The following is a 25,240-nucleotide window of genomic DNA, read 5'->3' on the forward strand; positions in this document are numbered from 1 at the left end:
GCGGACGGGAAGGAGGTCTGGGAAGTAGAGGCCTGGATAACCAGGCTCTCAGGCGTGGGGTATTCGGACAGAAAACTGGGGTCGCCCGGTGGAGGGCGGTGGCGCCGGGCCACGTTCCGGTCCACAGGAGGTACTGTGGAGGGCTTGGACCCAGTGCCCTTCAGAACGTCCATCAGTGCTTCGCTAAACAGCAGCAGAGGCTCCGAGGAGCTTGCTGACGGTTGGAGCACTTCAGTGAGGAGGTTAGTCCTCACGGCCACAGTAGGTAGCTCCAGCCCCAGGGCTTCGGCCGCCTTACGCAACGCCGTAGAAAAGGTAGCACCTTCCTCCGAAGCCACGGTCGGAGGAGAGATGAAGCCAGTGTCAGGGGAGGTGTCAAGGCCACTGGCATCCCCCAGCTCATCTGCCCAGTCCTGTGATAACTGACCCTGGCGGGTCAGAGGGTCATCAGACCCCTCCCAGTCGCCACCGTCATCCTATTCCTGATACACAGGGAAAATGATCGGAGCCGGGCGGAAGATGAAATGGTCACCCATCGGCGTCTGATGCGGTGCCGGGCCCGGACTGAACCAGGGAACGGCGTCATCCGGAGACGGTGCCGGGGGTGGGACCGGTGTCGACGCAGGTGGAGGAGGCATCGTGAGGTCGACCGGCAACGACCGAGATCCAGGCGTGGATCTCTCGGGAACCTGCGGCGTCGGGACCGAAGTCGACGACGGCGCTGGAGCTGCCGGCTCGCTAGGCCTCCCAGTCGAGCCCGCGGGGCCCGAAGGCACGCCGGCAGGTGTCGACGGCGGAGCCAGGCCCCTCATGGCCGAGAGGAAGGCACTGATCTCCGCCGGAGTCGCATCAGTCCCAGGGACCGGCGGGTATGGGGACAGACGCGGCTCCGGCGGAGCCACTGGGGTGGTACCACCCAGACCCTCGACCGAGTCGCGCGACCAGCGAGGGGAGTCCGAAGAGCGATGTCGTCTCTTGGACTTCTTACTATGCTTCGACTTACCCGAAGACTTGGAACCTGAGGAGTGATGGTGGCTGCGGCTCCACGACCGGTCCTTTGACCTCCTCCTCGACCGAGAACGACGTGGAGCCGAGTGCCGGAGCTCGAGAAGCTTGCAGGACCGCTCCTGCCTAGCTTTCGAGGTCAAGGCCCGGCAGTCGAGGCACGACTCCGCATCGTGGTCGGCCCCAAGACAGTACAGGCACCGGCGGTGGTGGTCCGTTATCGACATCAGTCGGTGACAGGAGTCACAGGCTTTGAAACCAGGCATCCTACCGGCACCAGTTTGAGTCGACGTGAATAGACAAAAGAGTCCAAAAAGTGACTAAAAGGGTAAGCTCTTCCCGGATCGGCACTGTTTGGCGCGGCAAAAAAGAAGAACTGACGTCAGCGCGCGAGGGCGGCGTCTAAGTACTCCGACGATGTAATTCCAGCGCACGACGCAGACGACAGACGCGGAGCCGCAGACGACACCTAGCGACGCGCAAAGTGTACTGCTGACAAAAAATCTTTCCGGATCCAGCCTGACACCTGGGGATATTCTAAGGTGAGGAATCTAACTAACGTGTTTCTTTCTGATAAGTCCATATTGAAACTACTCCAGCTGTACTCACCCAAATCTGATGTGCTATTTCCACTATTATCTGTCAATCCCAATGCCTATTTCATTTATAAAAATTATACGCTTTTCTAAAGATAGGCCTAAATAAAAAACTGAATTGTCACGGGAAACAGATTTATTGTAATGTAGGTCTACTGATCTGTGGAACAGAATTTGGATGAAAAATTCACAAATTCACTAGAGCTGCAAATACTCTACAAACCCTTTACTTCATTTATCATCGCTTATTGTTCAACCCAACATGAATGAAACGTTTCTCTAAAGACTTAGATCAGTTTTGTTGGTTCTGCAATTGCTTGAAAGCAGATTTAAAGCATATGTTATTGGACTGTCCCACTTTTTTGGAAACTGGTTTGGCACAAATTTAACACGATTTTTAAAGTCAGTATCCTTTTCTTGCTTTTCAATATTTTCTTAGATAGTATCACCCCTGATTGGTCTGTATTAGCTCAAGGTCACAAATCTGTTCACTGTTGCCTTTCATCTCATAACCTCTGATTGAAAACACGCACATAATGTAAATTTTCAATCATGGTGGTCCGCTGTATGTTTCAACCACAGACTAGATACTAGTTATCTAATTAGATACCAATTATGTCTCCCCCATTTTCATACCTACAAAGAGAAACTTGTTATGTCTTCTAATTACTAACTTTTTATCCAAATGTAGTTTACTTGCACATAAGAACATGTCCTTTCCTGCTAAAGTGCAGAAACTGCCATAAATTAGTATGTATAGTACCTATCTGTCTTTAGTCATGGATGTACTATTGTATTAGATGATGTTTGCTCATTTTTATAATGTGTTTACAATTAGCTTACTGTACAAATTATTTGATAACATATTTCCATCAATTTGACTCCCCCCCCCCCCCACACTTCCCTTATGTACTGTTATTTTTCATTACATTGTTCCACAGAAGTTGATGTATTTAAAAAAAATATATTTTCAAGTTCTAATTTTCTTCCACATTATCTGTTGTATATTTATCTTTGCATATTTTTTAATTGTTGTTCTTTATGTCATGATTTCTCATATCATTACTGAATTGCTGTTAAATGTAAAATTAAGGGACACACCAAAGTGCACGACATGGAGTTTAGATTGATTGAGGGGAATCAGAAGGAATAGCAAGTATGAATTAGGTGATGCTGAAACAGATGAGTGTGTAGGAAGGAGTAAAATAAAAAAATGTCTTCCTCCTCAACATTTATTTATTTTTAGAACTTCTCATAGTGACCAGAAAACAGATAGTCCAGGGTGTTACGTTATTTTCCGTAAGTGAAAGAATTCCAGACACATCCTCATAATACTGACTATCTCACGAAAAAAGTAGCAACACTTTGGTAAGGGCAGCCGTGAAGTGGCTGGGGCCTCAGCAGGCATTTGTATCTGTGGCAGAGAAAAAAACTACATGTGCTAAAGGCGCCCTGTACCATCTGAGTGGGACACAAGATTTGTTTTCACATATTTGTTGCTTGTGGTTATGCCATCAGGACCCAAACATTGGCCTAAAGATATTCATTAAAAAGAGCAGACCATGATGAACCAACCCAAAAGTATCAGAGAGAGAGAGGGTAAGGTCATGATAGGGAGTCTCATGGAATTCCCCATGCATTAGACTAAAGAATTTTCATATTAACATTGAAAGTATGATTGGGAAACACATCAATGGGTCTGTACTGTACCATGTGGCACCTAAACAAAATCTATAAAATCTGAGAAGTATGTGTACTATGAAGTAATTTGGGCAAACAATATAAAAAAATAAATGTTTACTTACATTGCTTCATTCATTCATTACATTGCTTTCAAACTCAAGTAAATACTGGAACCTCCTTGAGGCCCAGAGCCCAAATATATCATTGCTATATTTGGCTCGATCAACGGAGCCTTCGCACAAGGCAAGTGCAGATGTAGCAGATACGGGGACATGAGTATGCATTGGATCAGGCAAAAAAATATATATATATGTATAGCAATACAAATGGGGGCCAAATAATAATGAGCCAAAATTGAGAAAATGGAGCAAATCAAGCTGAAAATTTGAAGAAAACTGGTTCAAAACGGCATACCGAGTTTCTTCCATCTCTTTTGGAATGAGGAATAAAGGGATTCAGGCAGTGTAAACTGTGTGTGTGGAAAAGGGCAGGGGTGATTAAACCTGTCTTACAGAACCATTCTACAACCTGCATATCTTACTGAGATGGCCAAACAGTTAACATGACTGCATGGTTTGTATGAAAAGATTTTCTATTAAGCATGGTGTCACAGGGCTGACATTCTGTACATTTATAGAAAAACCTAAATGAAGAGGACAATGTAATAATATATATAACAATATACAATGCCATCAGGTACAGGCAAAGCAGCAGAAATAATTTTCTCTAGGAACACGACCTAGAATGATACTCATCCAAACTGTAAGAAGAATACACACAGTCATCAAGGAAAGGAAGTACTGTTTCTCTTTATTTGGTTAGATAGCAACTGCAGACTTAGTTGGGGCATACGGGAGTACTTAATGACCCAATGTCCAAACTTTCAAAAGGAAGTCACCTGAGCCTCTCCATTTGCTACACTGATATAATGGTGAGATTAAGAAAATCTGATGATTTATTACAACAATATGGCTTACTACATTACATAATTTCCACACTTCAGATCACTCAAAAGGCTGCAGCCCACGTCATCTTGGTCCATTATTGTCACACTTCTACACTGCCCCAATTTGTAATGCTTTGCTGGTTATAAACTGCCATACGCTCTTTCTTCAAGTGATTAGACTTTGCCACAGAGCAGTGAAAGGGAAAGGACCTCTCACCTGCAACAGGATTTTATGCTAAAGAACGGTCCCTTTCCCTCTATAGTCATCTTCCACCAATATTGCCACATAGCCTCATGTTTGCAACTCTCATCTTGGCGGTCTTTCATTCTCATTTCTGGTTGCCAAATATTAGAGCTTGCTACGTCTTTCATTTCTCCTTCTGTAGAATCATCTTACTTTTATAAATAGTCTGAGCCTCTATATTGAGCTTCCATCAAATCCTCTTCCAGGTGATTTTATTCCAGTCTGCCTAGCGCTATTACATCCTTTCTAAGGATTTGCGCACACTACGAATGCGTAGTCACTATATTGCATGTTCAGGAACCCGACATGAGAAATCCACTGTCCCTTGTAGGAATGAAGCACTTGATGACCCTTTCAGCTTGATGGATCAGGATCATGGAACATTGACCAGTCAACCAACTCAAGAGGTCAGACATTTTTAGCATCTGTCTGGCAGACCTATAGGACCTCTATCTGTAATCCCTAAACTTTTCCTAGCATCATTAAAGGCTTGGCAAGGATACCAGCCCAACTGGAGTATTGATTCTGAAAGAACATGCCTATCACAGTCACAGGATGACACAGATTCAAAATACTGAATATGATGTATGAAGCGGTACAGCCTTACCACCATCGGCCAAGCAAGGGCTCTCATATGTCATGTAAGAAGTACAAACCTCTCCGTAGGTCTGTCTTAGTGCATAATGACTACATCCATTTCACAGTTTTATTGCAATTAGGTTTGGAATTCCATATTAGGGTTTTGGGGACGAACTTTGAAGACCTGGACAGCCAACCTTACAGGCATGTCATGCTGCGTAGCAGAACTTGTTTAGAGAGTACTTCAGGACGTTGATCTATTTATTTACGCTCATAAATTGCCAGAACTATAGGTAAGTGTCCTTGGTTGGAAGTACAGAGGTTAATAAGATTAGCCCCTTACACCTGAAAAGAACATGTGCATTGAGTAAGAAAGAGTCTCATCCACAGCAACTTCTAATTTTATGTACAGGCTTTCAGACACAGAGGTGAGTTAGGGCTTTTCAAGATCTCCATGCCATTCCAGAACAGCCAGAAAACTTTTAGGTTGGACACACCATTTTCAGTTCAGCAATGAGAAGTGCCCAATCCTACTACTCGAGGCACTGCACCCAACAGTGTTCACAATGGGATTCTTGCTTCTGGTCAAGCAAAGCCCAAGTTAGCCATTTGGTGTTTCAGGCCCACATAACAGTGCAACACCTCTGGCTCATAGTCAGATGAGGTACAAGAAAGGTTCCTGTAAGTCCTAACCGTCACAAGAGAACCTCAAAGATCAATATGCTTCAAAGTATAGTAGACAGAGAGGCTCTGGCACCAGAGGTGTTATCAGTATTTGAAACACCAACAAGTATAAAGTTGCACATGCGATATATAGGTAGGTAGGTAGGTAGCAGGCAGCGATAAACAGAAAAAGGCATTGGCGTTTCCAGACTAGAGGTACTACCAGGAAGATTAAACATAAACAAAAACTGGGTAGCTACATTTTCAAATTGCGGTGGACAATTTGGCTCAAGAACAGCATCTGGTACTACCACCATGGACGAGACTCCATATATCACATTGCCCTGGAGGCTGGTGGTAAAGGGAATTTGTAGAGTGCTAATTTATGGTCCATCAATCTCCATTTTCACTTTTGAAGCAAAACAAGAGGAGGGGCTTTTGCGTGAATTTACCTTTGAAGCAATTAATGTGGCTTGATTGCTCTTTTTTCACCAAATTTGCATTTGTTTTATCAAGCCTTCATCTGGGAATGATCCTGGAGAAAATAATCATAATTTTTCATTTGACATATTGCCACCACCCCTCTCTGATACTGGAGAATTCAGAACTGAAAATCCACTGTATACAGTGAGGATGATCATGAGGCTATGCTCAGGCTGTAGTGACTCCACACATTTTGATAATGTACTCGATACCTAGCCTACAGAGGGATTTTCAAACAATTACGGATAATTTCACAGTATTTTAACACATCTATCTAAATGTATTTAATCATTAGAGGGGATTCGTGGGGAGGGCCAGCAATTTGCAAACATAACTGTCAGCAGTTAACCTGAATTCATAGGCAAAGGATGCTCACTTTGTAAGGTTCATGTGCCGACTATCCCTGATCTTGCAATCTGTGAAACGGAAATGCTTAAAAAATTCAAAGTCCATTTAAGGAAATAAACCTTGTGTCAAAAACACCTGCATGCCTGAAAAAAGTAAATAAACAATGCCTCACTACCACCCCAGAAAAAAGGCTATCCTAAAACTGCATGAAGATAAGAAACTAAGTAAACCAATGCAAAAGACATTTGTGTGATGGGTAGTAACGCATCAAGGATACCACAAGTTGCAGCAAGAATACAAAATTATTCAAAGGCAATTAGAGTCCAAGAAATGTTAATAAATCTTAATTTAAATTAGAACCTTCTATAAATTTAAACAGATGCATATCAGAAAACATGATAAAAAAGCTTACAGTTAATAATTCACAGAACTTTCAATGTTTCATAAACACTACATCCTTTGGGACCAGATAAAGAGATCTTCTCGTTAAAGCACAAGGTGTGCACAGTAACCTAAAATGTAGGAACAAAATTAAAGTGCAGAAGAATGCTGTATAAGCAATTAAAGTAGTATGCTGCATTGCCATAAACAAGTTTGCACACAAACATTTAACTCCCAAAGAAACAAAGGCACAATAAATCATTTCTGATTAAAATATATGAATGCTGCTGAAGGGTTTTCAGCCTAGAGTCTTTTGTAAACGTTGTATAATTTTCTCTCTCTCCATGAATATCTCCATTCGGCGCAAAATTCTTTCAAGTTTTCTGCGAAGACGTGGCTCTTCAAATTCATCCATGGGTTTTGAGGCAGCTATAGTTTCTTTTGAGGACTTCAAGCAGCATATTTCGGATTGGGTTTTCATTAAGTTCTCCTAGGACATATAAAAACATGAAGACACTATTTGCATTGGGATCTCAAATAGCAGTTTACTTGATTCATAATAGAGAGAAAAAAAAATATATAAGCTGCAACAATGATTTTCAGGTATGGGTGTCCTAAAAAAACCAATGTGCTTTTAGGAAACCCGCGCCACTACCTTTAGGATAAGGGCTGTACATACTGCTTGATTAAGAATCAATTTTTAACTATTACATTGCTGTAATTTACCCATCAACCAAGCCTCCCTTACCCGGTTTGTGCTTTCATTTGAGTGCCCACTCTCAACAGGAAAAGAAGTACAAATCCCATTCTTATTAACACAAACATTGGTCTTAAAAGCAGTAATGCAGGGCAATGTAATGTTTAAAAATTATTCACAGCGCAGATGGTTGCCCGCTTTGGGAAGAGTGGCTGCACCAGTCCATGTATGGCCTGGCTAGATAGGGCTGCATACAATGAAGGCAGCAAGCTTGCAACCGAAAGTCCATATATAAAAGTCATAAACGCTAAGTTTTGAAATATAGCTTTCTACCATAGTTGTGCTGTTTCATTACCCTGTTTCTGGATTTACTATGGTCTAACCCAGGGGTCTTCAAACTGTGGGGCGCGACCCCCAGGGGGGCCGTGGAGCGATGCAAAGGGGGTCGCGCCTTCCCAGTCACACTTCTGCCCAAGCGCTTCAGCCCCTCCTCTCACCCCCCCCCGTCCTGTGTCTCAGCCCGGGTGCTGCAGTGCAACTCGAGCTGCTGGGGGCTGGGCAGTGTCTGGAGTCTTATCTCCGGCGCACTGAGTTTTTCACAGGTCTTTAAAGACCATTTGCATATTTACATGCCTTTGTAAACTGGTTACAGAGGCTTAGTTTTTTAGGTCTCGCCTGAGTCAGCGCTTTAGCGCTGCTCTGGCGAGAGCTATAGAAAACGGGGATCTGGAAGTGCAAACGAGTGCTTTTCAGGCCTCCAACTACAGTGCATGTGCGCCGGGCGCGCGCACCATTTGGCAGCCTGAAAAGCACTTCGTGATCACTTTCACGGCCGCTTTGATGTCCTCAGTGAGCCGCGCGGCCACTGAGGACATCAAAGCGCCCGCGAAAGTGATCACCATTTGCCACCCCCTCCCTGCTTGTTATTTGTGTCGGCCGCCACTGGTATGAACATATTTCATTGCTCTTGGTCCTAAAGTGACGATTTCTCTAAATAGCTGCAAGCCGCGCATCTGACCGAGTTTAACTTGTAAAAATCATAAGTACAGGGGCTCAGAGATTTTCTTAGGGTCCCTTTCTAGCACTGCTAAACGCCAGGTTTGGTGAATTTCGAGGCTGCATAGGCTTAGTTCTACCTTATGTCTTTCTCTTCCACTACCTTAAACTGCCTCTATTCACTAGTGCAGATTGCTTGTCCCTGATTTGTGCCTTTGTCACTACTTTCCCTTCTCCTCTGCCCCTTATCTGCATTTTTGTCTATTGCTGGATGTCTGATGGTGAAAAAGAGGCCCTGTTCCCAAAAAACAGTAAAGGCAGACGCTGCCATCTAAACACCGGCCGTTAAACTAAATATAATTATTTTTCTTGTCCAATTTTTGTACAACATTTTCTCAGAAATTGGGATTACGTTTAGGTGCGGGGAGCTCCTTGGTGTAGACAGACAGATACGTCTTCACATTATAGATACGCTACCCTTCAGAAGGCGCTTATCCGGCACATGAAATGACCCTCTTTTCTACGACCGAGGCGATTCATGTGGCAAAATTGTCGTCTACTCTACGACGGAGGGAAAAATATATCTTGTTCTGCTGTGAGATGAGCTGTCCTCTTGCTATGGGACAGTTTTACCCTAGAAGCAAAAAAAATCTGCTTCGGAAAAAGAAAATCTTTCACCGAGCAGATGGCATTTGATAAGTCAAGGTTTTGCCATTTGTTTTAGTGCTTAAAATAAACATTATTTATAAGCCCACTTAGATTGTGATGTTACTTAATGAGGAATATGCATCATTGATTTGACTAGCTTAAGAGATCATTTAGAACTTGCCCGTTAACAAGCTTTAATCTGATGAGCGCACAATGACTTTGTTTAAAATTATCTTTTCGCTGCTGATCAATGGCAATAATTGTTTTGCTCCAATCGCCATTGAAATTCGCTAATTACTTTGAAGGGCAGCCTCACTTTATTAGATGGTTAAACGTGCACCTTGGAGGGAAAACATTCAAACTGTTGTTTTTTAAAATAAAAATGCACAGCTCAGCAGTAATGTGTAGGCCGGACAGTTTGCTCTGTTTTAAAAATCTACAAATGAAATTGCATTTTTTTCTTTTATGCATCAATTGATGATGCACGCCACTAAAGAAGCTGCAGTCATCTGCAGCAACATGAAGGGCTGCTATTGTACTGTACTTTTCTGCCTATTGTCTTCGAATAGTACTTGATACTACAAAAAGAGAATATTTTAGAAGTAAAGCCTGCTTGCTACACAGGATGATAGCAGCATGTATGGGTTAGGTACCTATACCCTAAGAATTAAATTTGGCACATACAGTCATGCGTCACAATTCCAACTAAATGTAAGAACTGCACCAGCTCAGCCTCCTCCATAGCAATCATGTCCATGATGCATAAGGCTAAAAACCAAAACTGGGCTTTGGCTCAAATGACCAGCAGAACTGAGCCGAAAACACTAAGAAACAAAACACCTTGTCCTGACTGGATTTAGTTTAACCAACCGAATATTTTCACACACTTTTGTGAATTGAAACAACAAAAATGGGGCTTTACGAATTGCCTGTTATTCAAAAAAACTTTTTGTTTATTTCACATTCTTTTTTTGTGAGATAAAGACAGAGCAACTGTACATAATACAAACATATATACTCAATATAAATGACAATACATTAAATAGCACCCTAGAAAATTTAAACATTCAATCATCTAACACACTTGGCCAATCCATTCATACCAAAAAACTGACTCATACTAAACTAAACTAAACTAAATGGTCCTTGCACCACTACTCCCTTTTGGGCGTAGATTGTTGTTCGTGTTTCAAACGTATTAAGACATTTATTTTCTTAATGAGCACTTCAAATCCCACATAAACATCAAGGGCAAGACTTTTGTGTGGAGTGTGTGAAGGACCAACTGGTCTACGCGTTTCAAACCTCGATCATTGTGAGGTTCTCATCAGGACCAATGTATTCTCAAGAATAAACGTTATCGTGTGGAATTGACCAGCTTTATGTCCAAGGACGATTCAATCAGCTAATGCCGGACTTTCCGCTTCGTTCCAAAGAGTTGATTTGACAAACGTTCAAGTGTTCTGTTTGTATTAAGCTCTCAGTCAACTGCTCACATCAGAGACCGTTGCCTTTCCTCACTGTAGGCAAAGGCATCTTTTTCTGCCATCGCACAACTGTCTCATAGGGTGAAATCAAAAACGTGTTTACACAAAGGACAACCAGTGAAAGACAAATAGACGAACATATAATTCACACACCACACTTGTCTAATAACAACAAAAGTTATCACAATCCCGTGGTAACTTACTCAGTAATACCACAGATATAGCCTCGCGAGCCCGCGCCCGCACAAGATGCTAAAAACCAAAACTGGGCTTTGGCTCAAATGACCAGCAGAACTGAGCCGAAAACACTAAGAAACAAAACACCTTGTCCTGACTGGATTTAGTTTAACCAACCGAATATTTTCACACACTTTTGTGAATTGAAACAACAAAAATGGGGCTTTACGAATTGCCTGTTATTCAAAAAAACTTTTTGTTTATTTCACATTCTTTTTTTGTGTGATAAAGACAGAGCAACTGTACATAATACAAACATATATACTCAATATAAATGACAATACATTAAATAGCACCCTAGAAAATTTAAACATTCAATCATCTAACACACTTGGCCAATCCATTCATACCAAAAAACTGACTCATACTAAACTAAACTAAACGGTCCTTGCACCACTACTCCCTTTTGGGCGTAGATTGTTGTTCGTGTATCAAACGTATTAAGACATTTATTTTCTTAATGAGCACTTCAAATCCCACAAACATCAAGGGCAAGACTTTTGTGTGGAGTGTGTGAAGGACCAACTGGTCTACGCGTTTCAAACCTCGATCATTGTGAGGTTCTCATCAGGACCAATGTATTCTCAAGAATAAACGTTATCGTGTGGAATTGACCAGCTTTATGTCCAAGGACGATTCAATCAGCTAATGCCGGACTTTCCGCAGTCCGGCATTAGCTGATTGAATCGTCCTTGGACATAAAGCTGGTCAATTCCACACGATAACGTTTATTCTTGAGAATACATTGGTCCTGATGAGAACCTCACAATGATCGAGGTTTGAAACGCGTAGACCAGTTGGTCCTTCACACACTCCACACAAAAGTCTTGCCCTTGATGTTTATGTGGGATTTGAAGTGCTCATTAAGAAAATAAATGTCTTAATACGTTTGAAACACGAACAACAATCTACGCCCAAAAGGGAGTAGTGGTGCAAGGACCATTTAGTTTAGTTTAGTTTAGTATGAGTCAGTTTTTTGGTATGAATGGATTGGCCAAGTGTGTTAGATGATTGAATGTTTAAATTTTCTAGGGTGCTATTTAATGTATTGTCATTTATATTGAGTATATATGTTTGTATTATGTACAGTTGCTCTGTCTTTATCACACAAAAAAAGAATGTGAAATAAACAAAAAGTTTTTTTGAATAACAGGCAATTCGTAAAGCCCCATTTTTGTTGTTTCAATTCACAAAAGTGTGTGAAAATATTCGGTTGGTTAAACTAAATCCAGTCAGGACAAGGTGTTTTGTTTCTTAGTGTTTTCGGCTCAGTTCTGCTGGTCATTTGAGCCAAAGCCCAGTTTTGGTTTTTAGCATCTTGTGCGGGCGCGGGCTCGCGAGGCTATATCTGTGGTATTACTGAGTAAGTTACCACGGGATTGTGATAACTTTTGTTGTTATTAGACAAGTGTGGTGTGTGAATTATATGTTCGTCTATTTGTCTTTCACTGGTTGTCCTTTGTGTAAACACGTTTTTGATTTCACCCTATGAGACAGTTGTGCGATGGCAGAAAAAGATGCCTTCGCCTACAGTGAGGAAAGGCACCGGTCTCTGATGTGAGCAGTTGACTGAGAGCTTAATACAAACAGAACACTTGAACGTTTGTCAAATCAACTCTTTGGAACGAAGCGGAAAGTCCGGCATTAGCTGATTGAATCGTCCTTGGACATAAAGCTGGTCAATTCCACACGATAACGTTTATTCTTGAGAATACATTGGTCCTGATGAGAACCTCACAATGATCGAGGTTTGAAACGCGTAGACCAGTTGGTCCTTCACACACTCCACACAAAAGTCTTGCCCTTGATGTTTATGTGGGATTTGAAGTGCTCATTAAGAAAATAAATGTCTTAATACGTTTGAAACACGAACAACAATCTACGCCCAAAAGGGAGTAGTGGTGCAAGGACCATTTAGTTTAGTTTAGTATGAGTCAGTTTTTTGGTATGAATGGATTGGCCAAGTGTGTTAGATGATTGAATGTTTAAATTTTCTAGGGTGCTATTTAATGTATTGTCATTTATATTGAGTATATATGTTTGTATTATGTACAGTTGCTCTGTCTTTATCACACAAAAAAAGAATGTGAAATAAACAAAAAGGTTTTTTGAATAACAGGTGTTGGACTTGGCCCTTCTGGCAGGTTCACCCCTGAACTTTTTTTTGCTTTTTACTGGTGATATTTGGTTTCTGCGCACTTTCCCTGTGTCCCAGAGGAAAGTGCGTGCGCATTCTGAGTGCATGTGGTGAGATAGGCCTGCCCTCCCATAGGAATGCATGGGGAATGTATGTGTCCCTAGTAGTTCCTGATGCGTGGGGTGTGCAGGCCCGAGTTTGGTATGTGCGGACTCGTGGGAGTGAATGCTGCGCGATGATGTGTGCGGCGTGCATGTACCTAGTGTGGAAGTGCCACTTCTAGAAGTGGGCACTTCTGTGTGCAGTGCGTCTGGCGTGTGATTGGCTGGAGCTGGCTGGTGAGCCTGGCTCCAGGAGTCTGGTTGGGTCTGCCCCAGTGGTGAGTGTGAGATTAGCATGCTGATGGCTGGGGAGGAGTGCACCTTGGACCTGAATAGGGCAGGGTTTTCCCCACACACTGCTGGCTCCGCCCCCTGTGGTGCGACTGACGACCCTAGCCCTGCCAGTGAATAGAGTGAGGGGCTGAGCACATCAAGGGTGCTCCCTAACCAGCTGCGACTGGTTTTCCCCCTCACCCTGAACCCAGAACAAAGGGATGTGGTGTATAAAAAGGGGCTGTGTCCCCTTACAAAATGGTCTTGTTCTAACTCGAATCTACCAGGGGCGTGCTGCTGCTGGGGCCCAGGGGAAGGCTTGCCTCCCTGGGCCCTGCCCAGCCCCTGGATGCCAGATGGACTTACTGGACCTTTTTCCTTTGCTGGGAGCTGCTGTGCTCCAGCTTCTGATGCCCAGGACTGCTTACAACTTATCCCTTTGCCAAGGCTTGTTACAGCCTGCCTAGCGCTTGGGGAGCGCTGTGTCTCCAAACTGCTGAGGAGCGCTTATGATTATGGAGGAGCGCTCCCCTGGTTTCCCCGAGCGCCCCTCTGCCGCCTGCGGTGCTGCGAAGTCCTTGGAGGGAATCCCCGGCGTAGGGATTCCCCCTCGTCGTGTCCTGTCACGGGTGCCCACCCCGCTAGTTGTGAGCCAACGCGGGTGCCACCCCACTTATGTTCATATTATTTCGGGTGCCCACCCCGCTGAACTGCTTTGTTTTATTGCGGGTGCCCACCCCGCGATTCTTGGAGATCACCGCTGCGGCCCGAGTCGCGGCCAAAAACGGAAGTCAGGCGAGAATGTGCCTGGCGGCGGGCGGGACTTCCGGTTTTGCGAAGGAAGTCCCGCGCACGCCGCCGCCTGAGAAGCTGCCCGGAGTGAAGGTGAAGGTGCCTGCCTGTGTGGGGCTCCCATGGCTGAGGGAGAGCCCCGCGGGCACCAGCAAGTGGAGACTGAAGGCGGAGGGGGCTCGAGGCACATTGCCGGTGCCTGCCCCCACCGCGTGCGAAGAGCGGAGACCGGAGTCCTGCCGCTGAACAGCCCAGGTGAGTTGGGCTCGCATTCAAGGGTGCCGGGCAGAGGTACACGGTCAGAGCGGCCCCGTTTGCGCAGCGGGCCGCTCCAACGTGGGGGACTGATTTGTTTTAGAGCGCTCCTGCGCTCCCACGACGGGTGCCAGTTCCTCGTGTGGGAACATGATTATTCTAGAGCCCAGAGAGGCTCCAATTTGGGGACATGCTTAGTTTAAAGCGCCCGTGCGCTCTACGTTTCAGGGGGCCATTTGATATTTAGAAGTCCCAGGGGGACTTGGGGACATGTTGTTTCTAGAGCCTAGAGGGCTCCCACGTTGTGACATTGTGTCATGGGCCATTTGAGAGCCCAGGCCCCTATTTACCTTCCACAGCTGCGCAGCACTTAGTGCCAGCTGCAGCGTTTAGGCCCTGCTTTGTCCCCAGCTGCCCAGCAAGTAGTGGGCAGCTGCTACGTTTAGGTTCTGGTGCGTCCTGGACTCTAATGTGATTGAGGTGTTATTGCGATTCATGCGAATGTGCTTTTGGGTGCTAGGAAATGTATTGTATATAGCATGTTTTGCGCACCCTGTGTCTGATACCTCTAAATGTGGTTATTTCTGCCTAGAAGGTTGTTTTACCTGCTTAGGTTGATGGTAGGGAGAATGTACTTCCCTGTGCGATGTGCGCCCCTAGTATAGTTATAGCTAGGTGGTTAGGTCTAATGAGTTAGACCAATGAGAATTGCATAATGTGATTTATGCCCCTGTGATAGATACAGGATAGGTTTTATACCTGATGCTAGTGTGATGACGCTGAGGTCATTATTGCGCCAGTAGAGACTGGTTGTGTTCTACAGTTACTTTGTGTTATGTTCTACGTTTACTATTGGTGATTTGTGCTATGTTCTAAGTGCTAATTCCTGACAGTGGTCCACGTGGCCCTGTCCCCTGTATATATAATCCCTTGTACATTCTGCCCGTGCCTGTTGGCACATTGTAAAGTGTGTGTTTTTATCTAATGTGTTGTGTATAATACAAAGGTTATTTTTATAGAATACCTTGTGTGGAGTTTCCTTTGTGGTGGGCCTTGGGTGTTGTTGCTGGGTGCGCGCGCAAACGCTTTACACATCGCCTCAGGGATAAGCCTGACTGCTCGTGCCAAGCTACCAAGGGGGTGAGCAGGGGTTATCTTTGGCGTGTAACTCCCCAGCCCTGACTAGAGTGGTGGTTTCTGTCTGGCTTTGGCGCGAGCCCTAGCCAACCAGAAATCCCATTTCTAACAACAGGCAATTCGTAAAGCCCCATTTTTGTTGTTGTTTCAATTCACAAAAGTGTGTGAAAATATTCGGTTGGTTAAACTAAATCCAGTCAGGACAAGGTGTTTTGTTTCTTCATGATGCATAAGGCGGCATCTCATTCACACGTGTTTCACCCTAATTCACCATGCAATCAAATACCTTTCTCAGGACTTTGTCCCCATTAATGCAGACATTAATCACAACGATTCTCCCCGGCCCCCATATGGACATGCTGTTCTAGAACACATAGCAATACAAAAAGATGATGGACGGAATGTTAGATATTCACCCCCAGTCACAGATCTGGGTTGAATCCATCGTTTTTTTGCTCACCATGCCAACTCCAGTGTGGGCCCGCCCATATACAAATCAGTCTTGACCCTGCTCCCCATGGGAGCAGTCCAGTCTGAGCTGCCAGGCCAGGTCCTCCCTGGCCCAGATAACAAGCCTCCTAGGACCAGTTTCGGGGTATCACACCTCCACAGCCAGGTTAGCTTGAATCCAATGGCATAGTGTACATGGGATCCATGTGTGGGCATACGATTCCCACTTAGGGTGACTATAACGTTTTGCACATGTCTGTGCCCAAACTGGAATGGCATGGTTAGCAAAAAACATGATGGATTTAGGCCCAGATCTCTATAATGGGGGTGAATGTTTGCCAATGTTCAGCATACCATAGATCATCTTTTTGTGTTGTTATAGTCGCCCTATTAAAATTCCAATGCAGCATTTCTAATTGTGCAATACTTCTGTGTTTTTTTTTTTAAACACAAACTTTATTGAGTACTGCGGATGTCTCAGGTATATTCATACAATCAAGTATACATTTTAGTTACTTTGTTTATGACTAGATGTTTACATCCGATAATCATTGTACGCCATTTGCATTATACATAACAATTACTAACACTAACGGGTGTGCAAACAGTACATTGACAGGAATATGGTCTAAGTATAGGACAGTAAACTGTATCAATGTGCATAGTGTCATAGTTATCAGTACCCGTAACCCCCCCTCCCAACAGATACCCATCCCAAAAAGAACAAGCATTTGCAATGCAATTGGTCTCGCAATTACGCAAGTTTAAGCTATTGGCATTGTAAATGATGCTGCCACACACTGCTGCACGCCACACACTGCTGCACGCCGCACACTGCTGCACGCCGCACACTGCTGCACGCCGCACACTGCTGCACGCCGCACACTGCTGCACGCCGCACACTGCTACACGCCACACACTGCTACACGCCACACACTGCTACACGCCACACACTGCTGCACGCCGCACACTGCTGCACGCCACACACTGCTGCACGCCGCACACTGCTGCACGCCGCACACTGCTGCACGCCGCACACTGCTGCACGCCGCACACTGCTGCACGCCGCACACTGCTGCACGCCGCACACTGCTGCACGCCGCACACTGCTGCACGCCACACACTGCTGCACGCCACACACTGCTGCACGCCACACACTGCTGCACGCCGCACAATGCTACACGAAACTGCTGCACGCCACACTGCTGCACGCCACACACTGCTGCACGCCGCACACTGCTGCACGCCGCACACTGCTGCATAACACTGCTGCACGACACTGCTGCACGACACTGCTGCACGTAGCACACTGCTGCACGTAGCACACTGTTGCACGTAGCACACTGTTGCACGTAGCACACTGCTGCACGTAGCACACTGCTGCACGTAGCACACTGCTGCACGTAGCACACTGCTGCACGTAGCACACTGCTGCACGCAGCTGCACGCCCCACAGTGCTGCATGCCTCACACTGCTACACGAAACACTGCTGCACGCCACACTGCTGCACGCCACACACTGCTGCACGCCTCACACTGCTACATGAAACACTGCTGCACGCCACACACTGCTGCACGCCTCACACTGCTACATGAAACACTGCTGCACGCCTCACACTGCTGCACGCCTCACACTGCTGCACGCCTCACACTGCTGCACGCCTCACACTGCTGCACGCCTCACACTGCTGCACGCCTCACACTGCTGCACGCCTCACACTGCTGCACGCCACAAACTGCTGCACGCCACAAACTGCTGCACGCCACACATTGCTGCACGCCACACACTGCTGCACGCCACACACTGCTGCACGCCACACACTGCTGCACGCCACACACTGCTGCACGCCACACACTGCTGCACGCCACACACTGCTGCACGCCACACACTGCTGCACGCCACACACTGCTTTTATGCAAGTTTATGCTACTGACATTGTAAATGACAATGCCTTTTATTTGTTTTAAAACCAAAACATAAATAAAAGGCATTGTAATTTTACAATGCCAATAGCTCAAACTCTTATAAATGCGAGACCTATTGCATTGCAAATGCTTGTTTCTGGGTTCCAGTACCCCCTGGGTCCCCACTCGGCCTATTCCATACATTTGTATTTTACATTTACTGCTGTGGTGTGAGAATGCATTTAATGAAAAAGAATATAAAGTAGGGTTGCCAAAAGAAAAATGCCTGCCCTGTTTTGTTTAAAGAGCCTGCAAAGACCTCCTCTTGACACTAAATAGACTTAGAAATAAAAAAGTATGTATGCATTCGTTATGTGACTTTTCTGTCTTGGTTCCCTTTCATTATCAGTCATGTATCATTCAGGAAGCCCTAGAACACAATTAAAAGTGCTTTCTATTTATATTTGCTGTTCGAAGTATGCACAGATAAGTGCTGACAATACAGCTTTAGGTGACTGCTTATTTGTGTACTGACTTGGCCATCAAAATAATCTGCTGGCAACCCTGACCATAGGACTGTAAGTTTGTTGCAGGATCAGCACATTATTTCCTTCACCCTCAATCCCCGATTAATGCCGCAATAGTTTAACTTAGATCTTGCACTCTACGCCGCCGCCAATAACCCGATGAGTTACTTCATGGGTGTGGGAATGCACCCTGCATTCAGACAACTCATTCCTCATTCTCGCCCTTCACTTTCACGCTCACCCTGCACTCACAGCGATCTCAATGCACCCACACTGATCACCATGCACTCACACCATTCACCCGCTTACCCTGCACTCACACTGATCATCATGCACTAACACCATTCCCCCGCTCACCCTGCACTCACAGTGATCACTCTGCACTCACAATGCACTTGCGCTGTTCACCCTGTACCTCACCCTGCAGTCACACGAGCACACTACTCAACCTGCACTCGTGACACTTCACTCAACTGTCCCCCTCACTGCTCAATATGCAACTCACTCAAACAAGCCCATCAGTAATCATACATTCATTCATCCCATTCTGAACTTGCATCCGCACCCAAATACATACGCCACATCACTCACCCTGCAGTCACTCCTCTAGCCCTACACTCAAACTGTTGCATCGCTCACCATACACTCACATGGGCACTCTTGTCACCTACACAGTGCAGAGGGTTAATGTGCCTGCTACAAAGAATATGTACCATGCAGATCACAGAAATGAGTGTGAGTAAACTATGAGTAGCGCTATAAAAAATGAAATGTTTGTCAGAAAGGTGCTGCAGAGAGATGAGGTGCATTGTTGGTGAGTGACAGTGAAGGAATTCATGGAGAAGGAGGAAACGGGGGTGGGGCATCAAAAAACACGATTGCACAGTGTGCGACCAGTGTTAGTACCAGCCCTGGCTGTGAGTGTTAGCACCCCCCTCCGAAGTTCTGGTCTAGTGACTCCCCTGCTTCTGCCTATTATTATTTTCATTTGTAGTGCACTACGGTAACCAAAAGGTGTCCTGGGGGTAATAGCCATCTGCTGCCTGAAGGCAAATGAGAAACACACAGAAGGAGAAGGAGAACCAGCCAAATGCCTCATAATTCCAGTAGCTCTGCCTACAGGTTTAGAATTTTTTGTCAGGAGGGGGTCCTTACGCCTCAAAATGTTGACAGGGGGGTCTCGGCATCCAAAAGTTTGAAGACCTCTGGTCTAACCTGATGCCAGTGAAAATATGGGTCCTTGAAGGATGACACGTGTGCAGTTCTTATTTTGAAATGTTCACCTGAGGATTACAAAGAGACGACTACAGCAGTGCTCAATTCACTGAGTAACCAGACTGGCAGGAAAAGAGAAATATTGAAGGCGAGAAGGGGTTTGATGAGTGACATCCTGCCATTAAGAAGTTTGGACCAGGGGAGGAGCCTAGCGCGCAACCAAGATGGCCGCGTAGGTGCGAGGCTCCCGAGGACCTCCGCGACCTCCTACATCTATCCTGTCTTTCTCCTGATTTGGTTGAGGGGACTTTATTGGTGACACTGAGCTGAGGTGGCGCCCGTTTTCCGTTTTGGAATTGGACCCTGGGAACCGTGATGGGCATCGCTTGAAGTTTGCGGCCCGCTTTCACTTCTGACCCCGGACTCGAGTTGAGGGGCGATCCAGTGGCAAAGTGAACAACAACGGCACGACGGACCTGGAGGGGCGCGCACTCCACACTTTCACTTTCGCTTTTGAGCCAACTCGCCATCATCGTTTGCGAGGTCTCGGCGCTTCCGCGAGGTGTGGTGGTTGGCCTGCTGGGGACACTGCCTATTTTGCCGGGACCCGGCCTATCTTTCTGGGGCGACCGCTGGGGTCTTCGGTATTAAACTGTTCGCCTGCCGCTTCTGGACTCGTGGGACACAAACTGCAGTGGGATGGCGACGAAGCAAGATGGAGAGAGGCTGAAGGCCAAGTCGACCCGACGCGGGGCCTCTACCCAGGCTAACGTCATGGACCGCTACACCTTGCCGAGGTGTTCTTGCAGGAAACACATACCATTGGTAATTCCTTCCGTGCCATGAATAGGCGGGGCTTTCGCCTCTTGGCTCACTCGGGCTTCACTTCTGGCTCAAGGGGTGTAGGCATACTGGTTAGAACCTCTCTTCCATTGGAGGTTGATGAGGTGCTCCATGATGACAGGGGGCGATACACGGCTCTGGTGGGCAGATGGGAGGGCAAAGTGATTGTGTTGGTATCTGTATATGTCCCGCCGTGTTTGCAGACGACTACTTTTGCGGACCTGGGGCGCCTTCTCCTTGGGCTGCCGGAGGGGGTACTAGTGGTGGGAGGGGATTTTAATGCAGTGGTTTCCGGAGCAGAGGATCGTTACCCTCCGCGGGACCTCCCCTGGGCCCAAACCTGGTTAGCTGGCCTCTTGGACACCCTGGGTTTAGTGGATTGTTGGCGGCTAAAACATCCTGCACAGACACAGTACACTTTTCACTCCGGGGCCCACGGTAGCCTCTCGAGACTTGATTATGTTCTAATGCCATCGGCCCAGGCGGGGAGGATCGGGGAGGTGCGACATCTTGCCCGGGGAATTTCGGATCACTCCCCCCTTTTGTTACACTTTGATATTGTCCTGGGTGCAGAGGGGAGGGTGGCCCCGATCAACTCCTGGTACCTGCGTAATCCCACTATTCGTGCAGGTCTGATTAACTCTCTTGAGCATTACTTTAAAGACAATGTGGGCTCGGTGTCATCTGCTGTTTCCCTGTGGGAGGCTTTCAAAACGGTACTCCGGGGAGAGGCCCTATCCCTCATCTCGAACTCCAAGAGGAGCGAGCGGGAGGAGGTGGTTCGTATTGAGTCTGAGATCTCTGAGCTGGAGGGTGAATTGGATGGGGGTGTTACGGAAGACAAATTGCATGTTCTTGGCCTCAAACAAGCGGATTACAAGGCTCTGGTCACTGAAGCTGCCAAGAGTATGAGTAGGGAGCAACAGGGGCGTCTGTATGATATGGGGGACAAGGCTGGGAAGCTCATCGCGTGGCTGGACAAAAAGGAGAGAGCGAGTCGTGTGGTGCCGCAGGTTCAGAGAGTGGATGGTGTGTGTGTTACTGATCCCGTAGAAATTGTTGACTGCTTCGCGGAGCATTTCCGCAGGGTGTACTCTCCGGTCTCCGATCGCTCGGAGGAGGATTCCCGCGTCATGCTCAGAGACATTGTGTTGCCGTCCCTTTCGGACGATGACAAATTGTTGATGGATGCGCCCCCGACGTCTGAGGAGATCGCCCTAGCCATACGTTCAGTTGCTTCCGGCAAGGCCATGGGTCCTAATGGCCTCCCCATCGAATTGTATAAGCTGCGTCCGGACACGTTAGCGCCCCACCTTCGCGACATGTTTATCGCGGCCCGTGCAGCGGGTTCCCTCCCGCTGGACCAACGTCTTGCCACCATCGTGGTTATTCATAAAGAGGGGAAGCCGCGGGATCAGGTCACGTCCTACAGGCCCATATCGCTTCTGAATGCGGAACCCAAAATCCTAGCCAAGGTGTTGGCTACTCGATTGGCTAGTGTGGTCTGTGATCTGATACATCAGGATCAGTCCGGCTTCATCCCCCATCGTAATACTCCACTTAATCTGCGGCGTTTGCATGGGGTGCTCGCGAGGGTTCCCTTTATACGTGAGCCGGCCATTTTGGCGTCCTTGGACGCAACTATGGCTTTTGATACGCTGGAGTGGCCGTATATTTGGGCAGCGCTGGAAAAGTTTGGGTTTGGCCCGGGATTCATTGGTTGGGTGAAATTGCTGTATTGTAGACCGTTGGCTCAGGTAGTGGTAAACGGTAGAGTGTCAGCTCCCTTTGAATTGGGCAGGGGCACGCGTCAGGGTTGTCCGCTATCCCCTCTCCTCTTTGCACTCTCCTTAGAGCCCCTGGCGGAATGGTTGCGATGGCACCCTTCGATTCGTGGACTCCGATGGACTCCGGAATATGAGGATCGTGTTTCTCTCTATGCGGACGATATGCTTTTGTACCTTGCCTCCCCCCGTGAATCGCTGATTGTGTTGGTGGATGTACTACGCTCCTTCGGCTGCAACTCTGGTTTGGTCATCAACTGGGCTAAGTCCTGCGTATATGTCCTCTCTGGGGAGGCCCCCATCCTTCCGCGGGGTTGCCCTATTCCGGTTGCCCAGCAGGGCTTTAAGTATTTGGGTATTTTTGTCACTCTGGATCCAGTGGCCCGGTATACGCAGAATCTACTCCCCCCTCTCCAGCGTTTGAAGGCGGATGTGACGCGTTGGCGGCAGTTGCCGCTTTCGCTGCTTGGCCGGGCGGCGCTGTTTAAAATGATGTCGTTACCGCGGTAACGACATCATATGCCTTGCAAAACACGATGGATGTCGTGCCTGCTAGTTTTTTTCGGGAGGTTGAGGGTCTCCAGCGCCGATTGTTTTGGGATGGGAGGCCGCGGATTGCTCTCGCCAAGCTAACGCTCCCGTGGTATGACGGGGGGGTCGCTCTCCCTGACATCAAACGTTATTATTGGGCCTCCCAGCTGGCGGCGATAAACCACGGGCTCTATGGGCCGGCCCTTAACCCGGCCTTTGAGATGGACAAACTGTTATTGCCGGGCAGCGACTACAATCGTGCGCTCTATTCCAGGTCGATTGACGCGTGCTTGACAGGCCCGACACGGGTTGCGATACGGGTGTGGCATGCGGCAAGCGCGGCGATGGGGTGGAGGGATCGGTTGACCCGGGTGACGCCATTATATGCCTCCGAGCGGTTGGGTTGTTTGTGGTCGACGAAGGGCTTTGAGAAGTGGGACATGATTGGCATCAGCAGAGTAGGTGACCTCTGGACGAAAGAGGGATTTAAAACGTTTGATGTGCTGAAAGCTGAGTACCAGTTACACGATAGGGAGTACTTCCGATATGTACAGGTTCGGCACGCGTTACGTTCTGTATTCCCGGAGGTCGCGTCTATCCCGGTGTGTTCCCCATTGGAAGATAGAGTGCTAGACGGGTACGTGCCGGATAGCACTATCTCACTGATCTACAAGAAGCTAATTAACGATCGATCGGGGTTGTTAACCGCCCTTCGTGATGCATGGGTTGCTGATGGACTGGAGCTGGATGACGAGGATTGGGTGTCGGCGGTGGCCTCCCCGAAAGAGGTGGCCATACCGGCCCGCCTTCGTTTCGTCCAGCTTAAGATACTTCATAGAGTGTACGTCACGGGACCTGGCCTGATGCGTATGGGTTATGCGGTGGATGGGATGTGTAAGCGTGGGTGTGGTATGACAGGGACTTTCCTCCATGTTCTGTGGGAATGTCCGGAGGTGACTCGGTTCTGGCGTGGTGTGCATGCTGTATTGCAAGCAGTCAAGCATGTTGCGTTGTTCCCAGAGGCGAGGAGGTGTCTGTTGAATGTATGGGAGCCGACTGATTACACGGTGGCGCAAATGTGGTGGGTGACGTTGGGATATATGGTGGCCAAGTGTGACATTGCACGTTTGTGGGGCTCCCAGAGGCCGCCCACGGTTTTGGCCTGGAAGGAAAATATGGACTGGTGCATGTTTCGAGAGAAGACGGTGTACGTGGCGAGAGGCAAGCCTGGGAAATGGGAAAAGGTGTGGGGTCCCTGGAACTCCTATCGCGGAGGAATTTGCACCCCGCCCCTCGTGCGGGATTTGGATGAGGCCTTGTCTCCTTAGTCTGGGCATTCCTGTGATCCTGTTCTACTGTGATAACCTTGTCTCTACCGCCTGCCCTCCTCCCCCCCTTCTTTTACTGTACTCCTATGGGTCCCTCCCTGCTGTGGGGAGCACATTTTGCTACTTAGATTTTCGCTGCCTTGTGGGTTTGTTTGTTGATTGTTTTTCTTTATCATCTTAAAATGAAACCGCTATCTGTGATGTCGCGACCTCTCAAAGCCGCCGGCGACACTACTCTGAAACCTGATAATTTATTGTCGGCAGCTTTTTGCTTATATTTGTGTGGCTATGATTATGTTGTTTGTTGGCGGCCGGCCTGGAGGTTGTAGGCCCGTGTCTGTATATCTTTGAAATTTGTAATAAAGGTTTCAAAAAAAAAAAAAAAAGAAGTTTGGACCACAGAAATAGGGAGGGGACTCCAGGCCTCCCATGACGCAACTCAAAGATGTGTGGAGCAGCAGCAGGAACATGGGCTGAAGGAAGAGTAGATAGATAGCCGTGGAACTGAGCAGGGTTACTGAATCGTCCCAAAACATTCCCAAAACCATTTGAAAACGTAGATCTAGGTGCTTTAATAATAATAACGGAACATGAGACCTTCCTAGGCTATGTAGTTCTTACAGTCCAGTATTCATGTTGCATTCTGGCATTTTAAGTCCTACAGAATCAAAGCAAAACCATAGGCTTCACGAGATACTCATGCATTGCCTTGATGCACCTCTTTTCTTTTTTAAATATGGCAGGCCTTCCTACGTTTTACTAGTGATATCTTGGCATTTTTGATAAATATGCCCTTATCACTCTCCAGGAAACGTGGCTTTAGTTAGATTTTGATGTAACTACTTCTGTAGTATATTCTTGTGCTGCTACCCCCGTTGCAGAAGGCTGACTGGCAGTTTCACAAAGATCTCTGTATAAAATGCATTTGCGCGTCCTGTCTTAAAACATTGAAGAATAATAATGAATCTA

General features: G+C 46.8%; 1 protein-coding gene across 2 annotated transcripts in view; it reads right to left on the reverse strand.

Moving 5' to 3' along the window:
• Window positions 1-4,073: 4,073 nt before the first annotated feature.
• LOC146805169 (uncharacterized) overlaps window positions 4,074-25,240 on the reverse strand; it is a 182,432-nt gene continuing 161,265 nt past the window's right edge. For both annotated transcript variants that reach the window (XM_085622361.1, XM_085622360.1), the window contains exon 9: window positions 4,074-7,418. In XM_085622361.1, coding sequence (XP_085478487.1) covers window positions 7,227-7,418 — 192 coding nt within the window. In that variant the 3' untranslated portion in view covers window positions 4,074-7,226. The remainder of the gene's footprint in view (window positions 7,419-25,240) is intronic.

The sequence above is a fragment of the Triturus cristatus genome, chromosome 8 (genome assembly GCF_964204655.1).
Source record: "Triturus cristatus chromosome 8, aTriCri1.1, whole genome shotgun sequence".
Lineage (NCBI taxonomy): Eukaryota > Metazoa > Chordata > Amphibia > Caudata > Salamandridae > Triturus > Triturus cristatus.